Raw genomic sequence first — 13,167 nt, forward strand, 5'->3', positions numbered from 1 at the left:
ATCTTGTTCCACTCTTCCTTCAGTGCATTTTTTAAGCTCTCTTTTGAAGAAATTTCATGTTTTCTGATCTGTCGTTCTAAATAATCCCACAGGTGTTCTATAACATTGATATCAGGAGATTGTGGCGGAGTTTTCAGATACGCCGGTGTGTTATGTAGTATCCACATTCTGGTATTATACGCAGTATGCTTGGGATCATTATCGTGCATGAAAACGAAATCATCTTTAATATTCATTCTCTCTGCACTAAGATCAAGATTACGTTTCAAAATGTCAATATAGACCCTGTGGTTCATTATTCCATCAATAAATTCTAATGAGCCAACACCAGCTGCACTCATGCAGCCCCAAACAAGTACTGAACCTCCACCGTGTTTGACTGTAGGTTTTAAGTTTTGTGGTTTCAATTCTGTATTTTTTTTTCTCCAAACGGTACAGTGTCCATCAGACCCAAAAATGTTGAATTTACTTTCATCTGTGAAGATCACTTTATTCCAGTACTCCACTGGTGTAGTTACATTATTATTTGCGAATTCCAGTCTTTTCTTTCTATTCATTTCACTTACGAAAAATTTTTTACGGGCCACCCGTCCGTGATATCCTGAATTTCGTATAAAACTGCGCACAGTACTAGCAGATACGTCAATGTTTAAATTATTTTTAATGTGTTCAACTATTTTTATTGCACTTATTCTTGGATTTGTCTTTACCATTCTAATAATAACTCTACCAGTGTATTCATTGATTTTTCGTGGACGTCCACTTCTTGATTTATTTTGTAGTCTTTTTCGTAGCCCATACCTATCAATTAAACTTTGTATAGTAGATCGAGGTCTACTTACAATACGCGAAATTTCTGCTAAACTTTTACACTGATTGTGCAAATTAATAATAATTTTTCTTCCTTCTATCGTTGTTTCCGCACGTTTCCGTCCCATTTTTCAACGATAACTTTGAATATTTCAGGATTTTGAACTGCTATTGATGCCAACAACGTTTCTAAATATACTGAGGAGATCAATCATACTTACACCGCAATTTGTTTATGTTTACATGGTATGTTTACGTTAAGAACTGTTCCCTACGCAGTTCGAATTAAGGTGTGTACGAATACTATTTGCTGGTGTATTTCAGTCGATTTTTTGTTTTTCCTTATTACATTCGCAAGTTAATCAAGAAATTAATTTTTTTTTTGCATTGTATCTATTCTATAGACATCTCAGAATATGTACGTATTCATTGTTTACAGAAAAAATAGTTAATAAACAACAATTTCACAGTTTTGTTTGAAATTTATCAGTGTACGAATACTTTCTACACCCACTGTATGGCTTATGAAAATTTTCAAAAAATGGTAGAATATAATCATCGAAAAAAAACCTAAAAGCACGTAAACAGAATTTATACATATGGACCAAATGACAATACACCTAAACTCAGTTTACATTTTTTTCAGTATTCATACAGTTCTGATTACGTATTCCATTTCGAAATTCCAGCAGTTAATCATTAATCAATTATCCGATTGACGATTAATAATCGTTAATCGCAATTAACGATTAATAAGTATTTAATCGTTAACCACAATTTTTTAACGACTAAACGAGGAGATTAATTGTTAATTGCGATTAACGATTGAAGTAGAAATTTAGTCGTCAATCGTTGATTAAATTTTTGCCCAACTCTGCCTGAGGTACATAATGTTTACGGTAGTATAGTTTTACTACAAGTACGATTGAGAACACGAGATCTCTCGATGACTATGTGTTTTCGACCGAGTAACGTAATTTGGTTGATCGACGACGCCTTCCATTTCCAACCGTAGAGGCTTTAATTAGAATTTATTGTTGGGAATTTATAGTTCACGGCCGAATCCGTCTTCCGTCTGTTAGCCCGCATTTGATAGAACTTCTTTCGAGTTGTTCTTTGATTGAAACCCTCGTGAAATAATCCACTGGCGACGGACAATTATAGTGACAGACGACGGCCTAATTTTCTTCCGAAAATTCATATATAATAGCAACAGAAGACACGCGTCAGTAGAAGCGTAATTGATTGATCGTTAGTCGCTAATTGTATGTTGCCATCAGGATGTTTATAAATTGAAATGAAGGTGCGGTGTACACAGATCGAAACAGCAAATTAGAATAACTACCGTTGCAGTTTACATGACTCAAATCCATGTTCGCAGCATGCACACTAATGCAGATTAACTAGCCGTTCGCGTGCAACTTGAGTTTTTGTTGCAAAAAAGCTATTTTAACTTGAAAATTAAACATTTTTCCCGACCTAGAATTATTCAATTCTATATGATTTTTTAAATTTTATGGATATGAAATTGATATAATACCTCGTACAACATATTTAATAATGTAAACAATATTTTAAATAATGGTACAGCAATTTTTAGTGGTGACTCTCAATAACCACTCAAGTGCTCAGAGTTAAGGGGGTAGTCTGGCTTCCAGAACAAATGTTCTACCTGAATTGCAACAAACTGGAGTGGAATAGAAAATGATTAACAGGTTGAAAATAATCTAACAGCATTTCCAATTTCTTGTAATGTTCTCGTACTCATTTTTTAAGGGGGGTGGTCTTGCTTCCAGAATTGCAAGGATACAAATTTTCTACATGAATTGCAACAAACTGGAGTGTAATAGAAATTAATTTTTTTTCTTGATATGTTTAACAGGTTGAAAATAATCTAACAGCATTTCCAAATTCTTGTAATGTTCTCATGTACTCATTTTTGTCATAAATGCATATAGATCCGTAGTCTAGTAATAAGTAAAGATCTATTCAAGATCATATACAGATGTATAGATCATCTATAAAAATCATAAATACTTTCACGCGTGAAATTACGCAAGCTCGATGTTTACTACCTGAACGTACGACAATACTCGATACCTGAGTACTGTGTCGTGATTGTACATTATTCTAAGAAATTCCCGCTGATATCAGTGTCTGTGATTGCGACATGTTAAGAAAATAATTACACAAGGGCACGGTTACACCCAAAAGCCGTAATAGCGCGGATTGTACGGTACCGCGTTATGAAATCATCACCGAAACACTAAACCTACCGAGCAAAGTAAAAATTGGCAAGGCTCTAGTTATTTCAATATTCTTTGAAACCTTTGAAATCCGCAGTCTAATGATAATATGTAAGAAAGAGTGGTAACATTTTAGTCGTCATTAAAACTTAAAGCTACTACAAAAAAGACGATAACTTTTTCATACTTTTTTAATACGATTTGAACTTTGTGGGACTCAGTTAGAGCAATTAGTTTACTGCAGGATGTGAAAAGAAATTTTTTCCAAAATTGCAATTGGTCGGAATTGTAGAGAAAATACTAAAAGTTGCATTTTACAACATTTTTATGTGGGCCTTTATCGAAAATATAAAAAATCCGTTTTGTAGATCTGTGTCAATGAAACATATTCTGGAAATTTCGTCAAAATCGGTCGGCATTGCAATGAGCTACAAACCTTTGAAGATGGTAAAAATTGCAGATTTTCACGATTTTCGGCCTCTAACTGCAATAAATCTAAGGCTTGTTACATCTTTCAATGCTTGTCGTTTTTCCCGCATCAAGCGATTTCGTTCACAGTCCATATAATTGACGCAGATCTATAAAACGTATGTTCAAAATTTTCCATATAGGCCCACATAAAAAAGTTGTAAAATGCAACTTTTAGTATTTTTCTACAATCACGATCAATTGCAATTTTTGACAAAATTTCTTTTCGCATCCTGTAGTAAACTAATTGCTCTAGCTTCCCAAAAAAGTTCAAATCGTATAGTACAATATTAACAAAGTTATCGTTTTTTTTTAGAGCGTCCGAATATTAATTCGAGCCGTGTTCTTTAGACCTTGAACTACGTCGGTCAGCAAAAATTATACGACTTGAGCAAAACCAAAGGAAAGAGATCGATTCTTTTCCGACTGTTCGGGCCAAATACCCTACTGTACGCTGTTGTAAATGGGATCGACATCATTTTATGGTTAGCACCCTATCGGAAACGAATAACGTGCCCGTCTATACAGTTCACTTATCGCAGTTGTAACATCTCCACATCTATGTCCGAAATTACGTCATTTCGGCAACAAGGTGCTCCGAGTATGAGAACGTGTTATAACACGTGTTACGTCTAGCTTATATGAAACGATGAATCATAAGAGTCTGTGCGCGTACACACGTATGTGTATGTCTACGCGCAGTATCCTTCACGTCATCGCAAAATGCGACTCGGCTGCGTAAAAGTAGTAAACACTATCTTCACCGTGTTGATCTAGTTTCCCAGTATTTTTATACATTTTGATAGCAGTGGCTCAACAAGTTATTGGAACGGAAATGTAAATAAATATATTTATACGTGGCGAACAAGAAATGTGAAAACATTCAGAGAAATTCATTCAATAGTCACGTGGATCGAAGTGCATCAATGAATCCTCGTAAAGAATATCTCGTGTAGTTCAGTTCGTTCAAGGCTAAGTCAATCCTCAACGAATTGAAAAAAAACTTTAAATACTACTTCCTTGTTTTTCTAACAATTTTTCTGTATTCCGAACACGGTATGTAATCTGTGAACCATTTGTTCGAGTTGGTTACGTCACTGGAGTTTATTACAAGTATATTCTTAGAGGTTCATAAAAAGGTTGTGCTAAAACAAACATTCAGACGGTGTTGAAAATTCAGGAAACTTTGAAACTCTACACAAATGTAGTTCACGCGATGCTAACAAGTTATATTAGTCGACTGCGGATCTGTTGTATGCAAAACAAGAATTGTCTGCATCGATTGCAAGAAATAGAAACCAAATAAATATTATTTCTTCCGTTAATAATTTTAATAGATGAGAAATAATGTGTTGAAATCTTCAAAGTTTTTACATTTCCCTGCAATTCAAAATTTTGTCCACACAATTTTGCTTTGAATGCATAAAATTATTATTAGTAATAACTTTTAGTAATAGCTGTTAGTAGACTACGGATCTTTATGCAAAATAAAAATTGTCTGCATCGCTTGCAAGAAATAGAAACCAAATAAAATATTATTTCTTTCGTTAATAATTTCAATAGAAGAGAAATAATATGTTTACACAATTTTTCTTTGAATGCATAAAATTATTATTAGTAATAATTTTAGTAATTTCGATAGATGAGAGAAATAATATGCTGAGATCTTCAAAGTTTTTACGTTTCCGTACAATTCAAAATTTTGTCTACACAATTTTATTATTATTATTAGTAATAGCTATTCATAGACTGCGGATGTTTATGCAATTTGCAATTTTCGTAGACGTATTTGAAGACAGTGGAATAAAATGAGATCTTATTTTCAATGGTAGTAGTCTTTGTAGATCTAAACTAAATAAAAATCGTATTCAATTCTGCAGAATTTTATATTCTAGCATTCTGTGCGAAAATTTGTAGAAGCCTTAGCGCAATTCATGCACAAGAATCCACAGTCTGTTAATAATGAAACAACTCTGTTGTGCTGAAAAATGATTTCAGAGGAGAAGATATTTTCATACTCTCGTGGTGAGGTGTTCAGGAAATCATTAAGAAGGAAGTTACATCAAAAGTAGCTGTGCTGTTCATAGCATAAATGCTCAGAAACGCAATTCTCGGTGGAACAAATTTTCTTCTGCCATTTCTCAAATCCACAATTCACGAAGACCATAAAAACCACAACTTCTAATTTCATTTTTCTCTGATACAGTTCCAGGTTCGCATCAACATTTTTATGTTGACATTTTCGTCGCTGTGGAAATACATCTTTACTATTAACACCAACCGTACCGAGCACAAAATACGACTCCTACACATTGTTTCATAAAAATAACAACACTGAATTTATTTAAATTTCTTGCAATTTTTATAACAATGCGTGCTTGGATGAAGAAACTCATTTAATAATTTCCAACGGAATTATCCTCGCAACTTCAACGATTATAAAGTAAAAAATGTGACACCGGTCGTAGTACGGTTAGTGTTAGGACAGTTTTTCCAGCAGAGAAGTTCATCGTCCTCCCATTTCTGGGAACAACACGAAACAAAAGGTATTTTTCCTACCAGATTTAGGATAAGCTTCTCCGATTAATTCCGAGGAGCTAGTCGTTAGCACCTGTTAGATATTGGAGATTGTTATGGCCAATTGATCGATATCACTGTCATTTGTACGATCGTTTATGCCGATTGCTGATCTGGCAAGATCGTTCGCGGTCACGGTCGGCGAACGCTCGAGGCGGATGGTTTCCGGAAACGTACGCGAAGGTCACGTGTCAGAGAACTGAATAAAGGACTGCCACTTTTTCGAGAGGTCCTTCCGCGCGTTGTCGTTCCGCTCGCCGCGTTAAATAAACATTGTTACTCGCGCTTATACGCGCACTGCAAATAACAAACTCTCCGTACGGACTCGTCTCGCACGAGACGCGCCGAGGATCAACGGAAGATTGGCACGACACTACGCGCGGAGATGGCTCACCGCGACTGATCGATCGCCGTGAGGATTCAGCGTCTCCATTTTCGTCCCCTATCAGTTTGGACGGTGCACAAGGAGCTATTTCCACGATTTAGCTGGACAAAATTCAATTTTGATAACGATCCTGATGTGTTCGAAATCAGTAGAATGTTCATTCAACCAGGAAATGTAAAGATTATTGCAAAATGTAATCTATAATGATCAGACTGGAACAGACAGGATCTTTATGCAAAATAAAAATGTTTTGCATTGATTGTGAGAAGCAGGAATAACTTGAAAATTGATTTTATCCCTCAACGACTTTGTTACATTAAAAACGACATTACAACATTCTTGAATTTTTGAAATCGTTTACTCTTTAATATTTCGCACAACTAAATTCTTCACAAATGCAATCTAATAAATTAGACCGCGGATTTTATGCATTTATGATAAAAATGGCTACGCACAATTTAATCCAGTGATCATATTAAAAAGATTTAAGGACATCAGTTTATTAGTTTCAGTTTAATAAGAATTAACTAAGACTTAATAAGAATTAACTAACAGTTTAATAAGAAATAACTAAATGATGAAAGAAATTTTTATTTGGCATCTGTGTCTTGCAAACAACGCAAACATTTTTTATTTTGCATAAAGATCCGCAGTCTACTAATAATGATCAACTAATTTTGGATTAAGTGTACCAGGTGATCAATAGACAGAGGATTGTATGAATTTATGGCAAAAATGTGTAGGTATAATTTATAATGGTGAAGACATTAGAAAAATTTCACAATACTGTGATATTATTTCCAGCCTAGAGTAAACATATCAAGAAGGAAAATAAATTTATATATCACTCCAGTTTGTTGCGATTCTGATAGAAATTTTTTATTTTGTTGTCTAGTCATCAATTTAACAGTAGACCTACCCCCAGGCTTAAAAGTAATTGAAACATATTCCCTTATAAAAATGACAAGATTGATTTTATTTAGACTTTTGATTGAAATTTTTATGCAGACTTAGATTTTGTTTGTATTTTGTAAATATACATTTTTATCACTATGACTATATTTATTCTATTTAAAAACAAAATACAAAAAAATATATGCGTCTAGTAGTATTACCTACCACAACGGTCGAATGATCGGTTTCGGTTTTTTTATTTTACAATCTATATAAATAAAAATCAAATGCTGTTCGTTGGTAAGCGCATCACTTGAGAACGGCTGGACCGATTTGGCTAATTTTTTTAAAAATGTTCGTAATAGTCCGAATAAGGTTATAGGGTAAGAAAAATTGGAAAAGTAGCCCGGAAAAATGGAAAATTCGGGAAAACTAAAAGTGCTTTTTGAATCATATTTCAATGCAACAGAAAAAAACGAACGTCGCAGCTTTTAATCAATATTTCAATTACATTATCGACGCGGATTGCAGATATCTCTAAATGCTATGAACTATGTCTCTTTCTTTCTTATACGCTCTCCTTCTTTGCGTCGCAAATTTTGTTCGTTCATTATTTTTTCTATGATTCTATCATTGAAACAATTGGCTTGTGATAGCTAAAATATGATATAAATATTCTTGATTCAATTTTGTCTAAATGTCTTGCAAATACTGCATCGAGAGTTGTTCCGTAATTATAAATAGAAGTTATGTATAAAGATCGCCTTTATTCTCAAACTCTTAATAAATTCAATCTTGTTGTTTTTATTCTTATAAATATGTACATACTATCCAATTTTAATGCTCGGTAGATTTACTGTTAAATGAATGACGAATGAAAACCAATTTTTTCATAGTTGCTCGGATATTTCTTTTGGATTTCTATTTCCGTGATGGTTCCTCGAGGAACTCGGTACTCTTTTGCTCATTACTGAGAAGAAGACCACGGATGAGTGCAGGCGAACCGGATTCGTCGTTTCGCAACAAACAGCTGAACGGTAGTTTGCGTATTCCTTGATCCTACGCGCCAAGTCCACACACAATCAACCTTGACATTACGTTCAATGCCGCTTCCTCGGCAGTCGCTTCCCCGATAAATGATTTCGTTGAACCCGAAGCAAAGAGGGCATCGGGTAAATCGCTTTGGTTCCATCGGGGAACTTCTAATGTCGCGTCGCGATCAACCGAAGAAAATGATTACAAACAATATTCGATGAATATTGCGAATGTAATTGTTGAAATCATTATTTGGTCGTACATCGACGAGCCAGCCACGTCAATTATAGGCGCGTGATTCAAATCTCTGATCAGATTTAGAAACTCATTTATCGCGGGAGAGATATTAAACGAATTTTATATTTATTTTCTAGTTTTTCGGTTTTATGAATTGAATTACTTTGACTCTGTGGCAACTTTTGGGGTTGGTATTGGTCAACTTATTAACGTGTTAACTTTCAGCAGTTCTTTTAAAATAGATGCATAGAACGCTGATCTTTGATTTTCTATCATTTTTATGTTCCATCATATACAATTCGATCAATCTTTTGTTTTATTCACTGCTTTATTTTTAAATTGAAATTCAATCGTAGGAAAATAACAATGGTATCTAAAATAGTATAAAATGGTATAAAAAACCAATCTCGTAGGACTCTAAATATGATAGAAATATTATCACGAAAATTTTTTGGTTTCCTCAGGTCACCGACGAGATACTATTAAAGACTGCCAGCCTTATGGGAGTTGGTGTCTCTCGAATTTTTCGGTGTTCTCTTACGCCCTCTAGGATATATTCTGACTGGAGTGAGAAACAGGAGGCCACCGACGGCATTTCGTCGGTGCAGAAGACCACTGCATCGTGTTACCAACGCGCCCGCGCGCTACATTCCCCAGCGTACCTCTACTATATCCGTGTGCGCTGCTTGTGCGCTTGCGCCAGCCACAATCTGTTTTTAGCACTTTCCGTATTGTATTGCTTTACCGAAACGAAACTGATCTGGAGCTAGCCTTCGAGTCTCCGTGCAGCGGGGATTTTGTTTTTATTTTTATTTCTCATTACATTTTTAATTACATTTTTTAACCTTCCAAAAAATTAAAAATGTAAAAACTATGTTCAAAATATGTATTCATATTAAATAGAAACGTTTTGTTACTGACATAATTGCATTAATAAAAATTAGTATATGAGAACAGATTGATGGTATTTATTTGGACTAATTGGGGAATACGAAAATGCAGGAAGTATTTTTTAGTTTATGAAACAATTTGTAGATTTATTAGTTGTCAAACAAATAATAAAATAAATTGTATAATATATATATAAATTTATTTTACTAGCATACACAAGTTTATTTATTAAAAAATACAGTCATAACTATAATTATAATAGAATTTCATAAAATATTGAGGTTATTGCAAACTCATCTTTTTTCGCAATGATGCTCTAATTTCATTGCTTCTCTCGAATGTCCATTTCCTTCCAAGACAGTGGCGTTTCTAGGTGTAAAGAAAAAATGTTGATATAAAAAATGTATCATAATTAAACTACAATTATCCTAATAACGTGGAATGTAGTACATAGTACATACGTGATATATCTGTAGAAATAGTGCTCCTATTAGTAGTAAACTAAAAGTAGTCCTCCTTTGTCGAAGTCGGTTAAAAAACGACCCCAATATTAAAAAAAAGAAAAATTGGTTACCGTCTGATCTTGACGTTCAAGGTCAAGGTTAATTTTGCGAATTTTTCTCGATAATAGATGTTTCTTGAAATAGAATTTCTTTGGACTCTATACATTTGATTATGATCTTCGTGCTCGAATCGTACAACCAAATCGTAGGGAGCTTTTTCGCGTATATTTACAAGGAACAGTTTAATTCTTCCGGAGAAACCGCGCGTCCACGGGGAAGAACAAAAATAGTCTACACGCCGCATGTGTAAAATATGCGTACGACAGCGCGTTTCGCAGTGACGTAGATACATATGATTAATCGTTATCTGCTTGTCTGGGCGCATAATGACTGTCAAACGGTCCGTGACGTTTCCCGAGCAAATGGAATGCGCGAACACGGTCACCGATAGACAAAGAACGATTCCGGGGAACCGGGAATCCAAGTTCCCCGGAGATCCCCATCGACCTTCAAGAATGAAAGCAATCACGCGTGTGCGTAGCATCGAGCGATGATCTCGGATGACCCGGAACGGGGAGTTCCCTGGAGCTCGAGCGCAGAGGAAAAACGATAAGGAGCCGTCGGGGATCCCTCGACAAGAATATCACAAAAGGAAACAAACAATGAACACCTCGATAAAAATCCGTATACATATATAAGGCCGGGGTGTGTAGAGTCTGGCATCAAACAGTTCACCCAGCTCGACTCGACTGCATTGCGAATCGTTTCCTCGACTATTCAAGGAAAATCAACAAACGCTGTCAACAATGAATTTCATCAACCTTGCACTGGCCCTTTTCTGTGCAGTTGGGTACGCCGCTGCTCAAGCTGAACTTGAAGATCCACGGGAATCTTATGTGAGTTTCAAATTTTTCGACTTCGTCTGTAAAATCGCTACCATCTTTTTATTAGCAATAAAAGTTTCAATGATTATACTTGAAGAGTATTCATGGTATACAAGTAGTTATCGAACCTCGGAATGAGTACTTACAAGTTTCGAAAAGATACTTATAAGTACTTCGATGTTGAAAGTACATAATCGAAACTTTCACAAGTAGTACTCGAATCTTGGAAATCAGAACTGCATACATAGAAGGTTTTAAGCTCTTTCTCTTGATTAAATTCGTAACTATTTAAGAATAATATTTCATTTACAATACTTGGTTTTATTCTGTTTCTTTTTTTATCCATGATATCTCCTGCTTTTGCAAAAACTCTTTCTGAAGGTACAGAAAATTAGTCGGTGGTACACGTGGCGTGAAATTCACTTCTTGCGGAAGTGAATTTTTCCGAGTACTAACAGCATTTTCCTCGGAGAAGTAGATTATGGATTAAGGTCGAAAGTGACGAGAAAAACAGACACTATGTACCGCTATTTTGGTATACAAATCATTGAATTACACATTCTAAACAGCAGGAATAGATGCACACTCACGATTAGACTGCAGATTTCTAATGCGAAGTCAAAATTTGTCTTGAAACTATTTGAGTAGTCGAAACAGACAAGCAGAGGTGTCGAACATTTTATGAACGCTATCGAACTTCGTAGCAACGAACGAACTCCCGACTAGGAACGCAAGCTTGCGCTATCATTAATCATAAAATTCTGTTTTAGATCCCGGCCCGTTTTAGACGGGAAGCCGAACCCCAAGGAGAAATCTCCGTCCAAGCAACGAAACCGTTCAGCGGCCCAGATCGTCGGCCGTCTGTGGACGTGGACTACCATCAGCAACTCTACAATAGAAATGGCGCGAACGCCAACGCCTATGGAGGACTGAACATTCGACCTGGGCAATCACCGCAACCACACATCGGGATCCAGGCGGAGCGTAATTACAGGAATGGTTTTCTCAAAGGATTCGGCCAAATTCAACGTGGCCCTGGAGGTCGACCATCGCCCACTATCGGGGTCAACGGTGAATTCAGATTCAGGCGAGACGTTGATTTCGAGCTGGGTGACCAGGAACTATATTAGACCTGTAGATCATCATCTACTATACTTGAGCCAACGAGGCGAGTCGGTGTAGCTAACTTTGCTAACTATTATACTAACTAGTATAACGATTTCAAAACACTGTCAAGTTGTTTTGTATGAAAATAAGCCACTAGTAAACCAATTCTAACTTGTAAAAAAAATCCAAGCCGTTTTATTCACTTTTAGAAAAGTTGTTCTCTTTGAATGTGTTTTTGTCGAATTCGTTTATCGCAAGCATTTGCTTTCGAATGTTGTGCCGTTCAAATGTAAGCGCAATTGGATAAAAAAGGGAACATAGTTCTCGGCCATGTATTAAAATGTTCTTTGACTGGTCAATGAATTATTATCGTCGCATTTACTCGAATAAAACGCACAGTTTTTGAATACGTGGAGCACTTATTCTTTCCTTGAGCCTTAAGCCTTAAGTATATTCCTTGAAAACGGCAAATGTGCTGATAATGTGAGTATAAATAGTAGTTACTTTAATTTGTTGCAGTAATTTAGTATACATACGTGTGTGTACGTAGTATGTACATTGTCGAAGACCTTTGGTCGTGCAAATTTCCACTCATTATCTCTGTTCGACGACGACCGACGCGACGCACGACGGTTGAAGGCGCCCGACGCTGGAACCGCTCAGATTTGAGCGCGCGAGGAAGGCAATGACAAGGATCGTGAGAATGAGGGAGAGAGATTAATTTGAGATTGGTTTCACACTGCATTTTATTCAAAATTGTAGAGATCAATAATCGCCGACGGATCGAAGTACGGAAATCTTGCGCGTGCCCAGGGTCTGCCTTGGAGCGTGACGGAGATCTTGTGCGACACCTTGACAAGGGCCGCCGCATTTACAGTCGTCTTACCGAACCAAGTGTACGATCCCTTGTGCGTTACTTTGTATTGTGCAAGTATAAATTTAAAGTTTAATAAAGGAAGTGGATTAAGATAACATCGTGACTTACAGACTCAATCCCCTTCAATATTGTAATTTTTTTGGTAAATAAAGAATATTAGTTACAACAGTTAATGTGTTCTTTTTTCGCTACCCTGTACGCCAATATTCGATGGTAGTTCAATATTCAAAATTAGACATAAATTAAGGTTTGC

At 35.9% G+C, this 13,167-nt stretch overlaps 2 protein-coding genes and 1 long non-coding RNA gene across 5 annotated transcripts in view; 2 read left to right on the plus strand and 1 right to left on the minus strand.

The window, feature by feature from the left end:
- LOC143213148 (acyl-CoA Delta-9 desaturase) overlaps positions 1 to 6,493 on the minus strand; it is a 21,169-nt gene extending 14,676 nt beyond the window's left edge. For all 3 annotated transcript variants that reach the window (XM_076432750.1, XM_076432749.1, XM_076432748.1), the window contains exon 1: positions 6,084 to 6,493. The gene's annotated coding sequence lies outside the window, so the exon portion shown is untranslated. The remainder of the gene's footprint in view (positions 1 to 6,083) is intronic.
- LOC143213152 (uncharacterized) overlaps positions 1 to 9,677 on the plus strand; it is a 26,040-nt gene extending 16,363 nt beyond the window's left edge. The window contains exons 5-6 of the long non-coding RNA XR_013009881.1: positions 5,731 to 6,070; positions 9,117 to 9,677. This is a non-coding gene — a long non-coding RNA (uncharacterized LOC143213152). The remainder of the gene's footprint in view (positions 1 to 5,730; positions 6,071 to 9,116) is intronic.
- A 1,075-nt stretch (positions 9,678 to 10,752) lies between these two features.
- Positions 10,753 to 13,009, plus strand: LOC143213151 (hymenoptaecin-like). Its single transcript, XM_076432755.1, has 2 exons — positions 10,753 to 10,942; positions 11,701 to 13,009. Exons 1-2 carry the CDS (start codon positions 10,853 to 10,855, stop codon positions 12,058 to 12,060), a joined length of 450 nt encoding a protein of 149 aa, XP_076288870.1. The 5' UTR covers positions 10,753 to 10,852; the 3' UTR covers positions 12,061 to 13,009.
- Positions 13,010 to 13,167: the final 158 nt, after the last annotated feature.

This window comes from Lasioglossum baleicum, chromosome 10 (genome assembly GCF_051020765.1).
Source record: "Lasioglossum baleicum chromosome 10, iyLasBale1, whole genome shotgun sequence".
In the NCBI taxonomy this organism is placed as follows: Eukaryota; Metazoa; Arthropoda; class Insecta; order Hymenoptera; family Halictidae; genus Lasioglossum; species Lasioglossum baleicum.

Excerpts from the sequence above, each read along its gene's own strand:
- LOC143213151 (XM_076432755.1), top strand. The coding sequence starts at position 10,853 with ATGAATTTCATCAACCTTGCACTGGCCCTTTTCTGTGCAGTTGGGTAC. Across the intron at positions 10,943-11,700 it reads AAGATCCACGGGAATCTTAT|ATCCCGGCCCGTTTTAGACG; the intron begins GTGAGTTTCAAA and ends ATTCTGTTTTAG.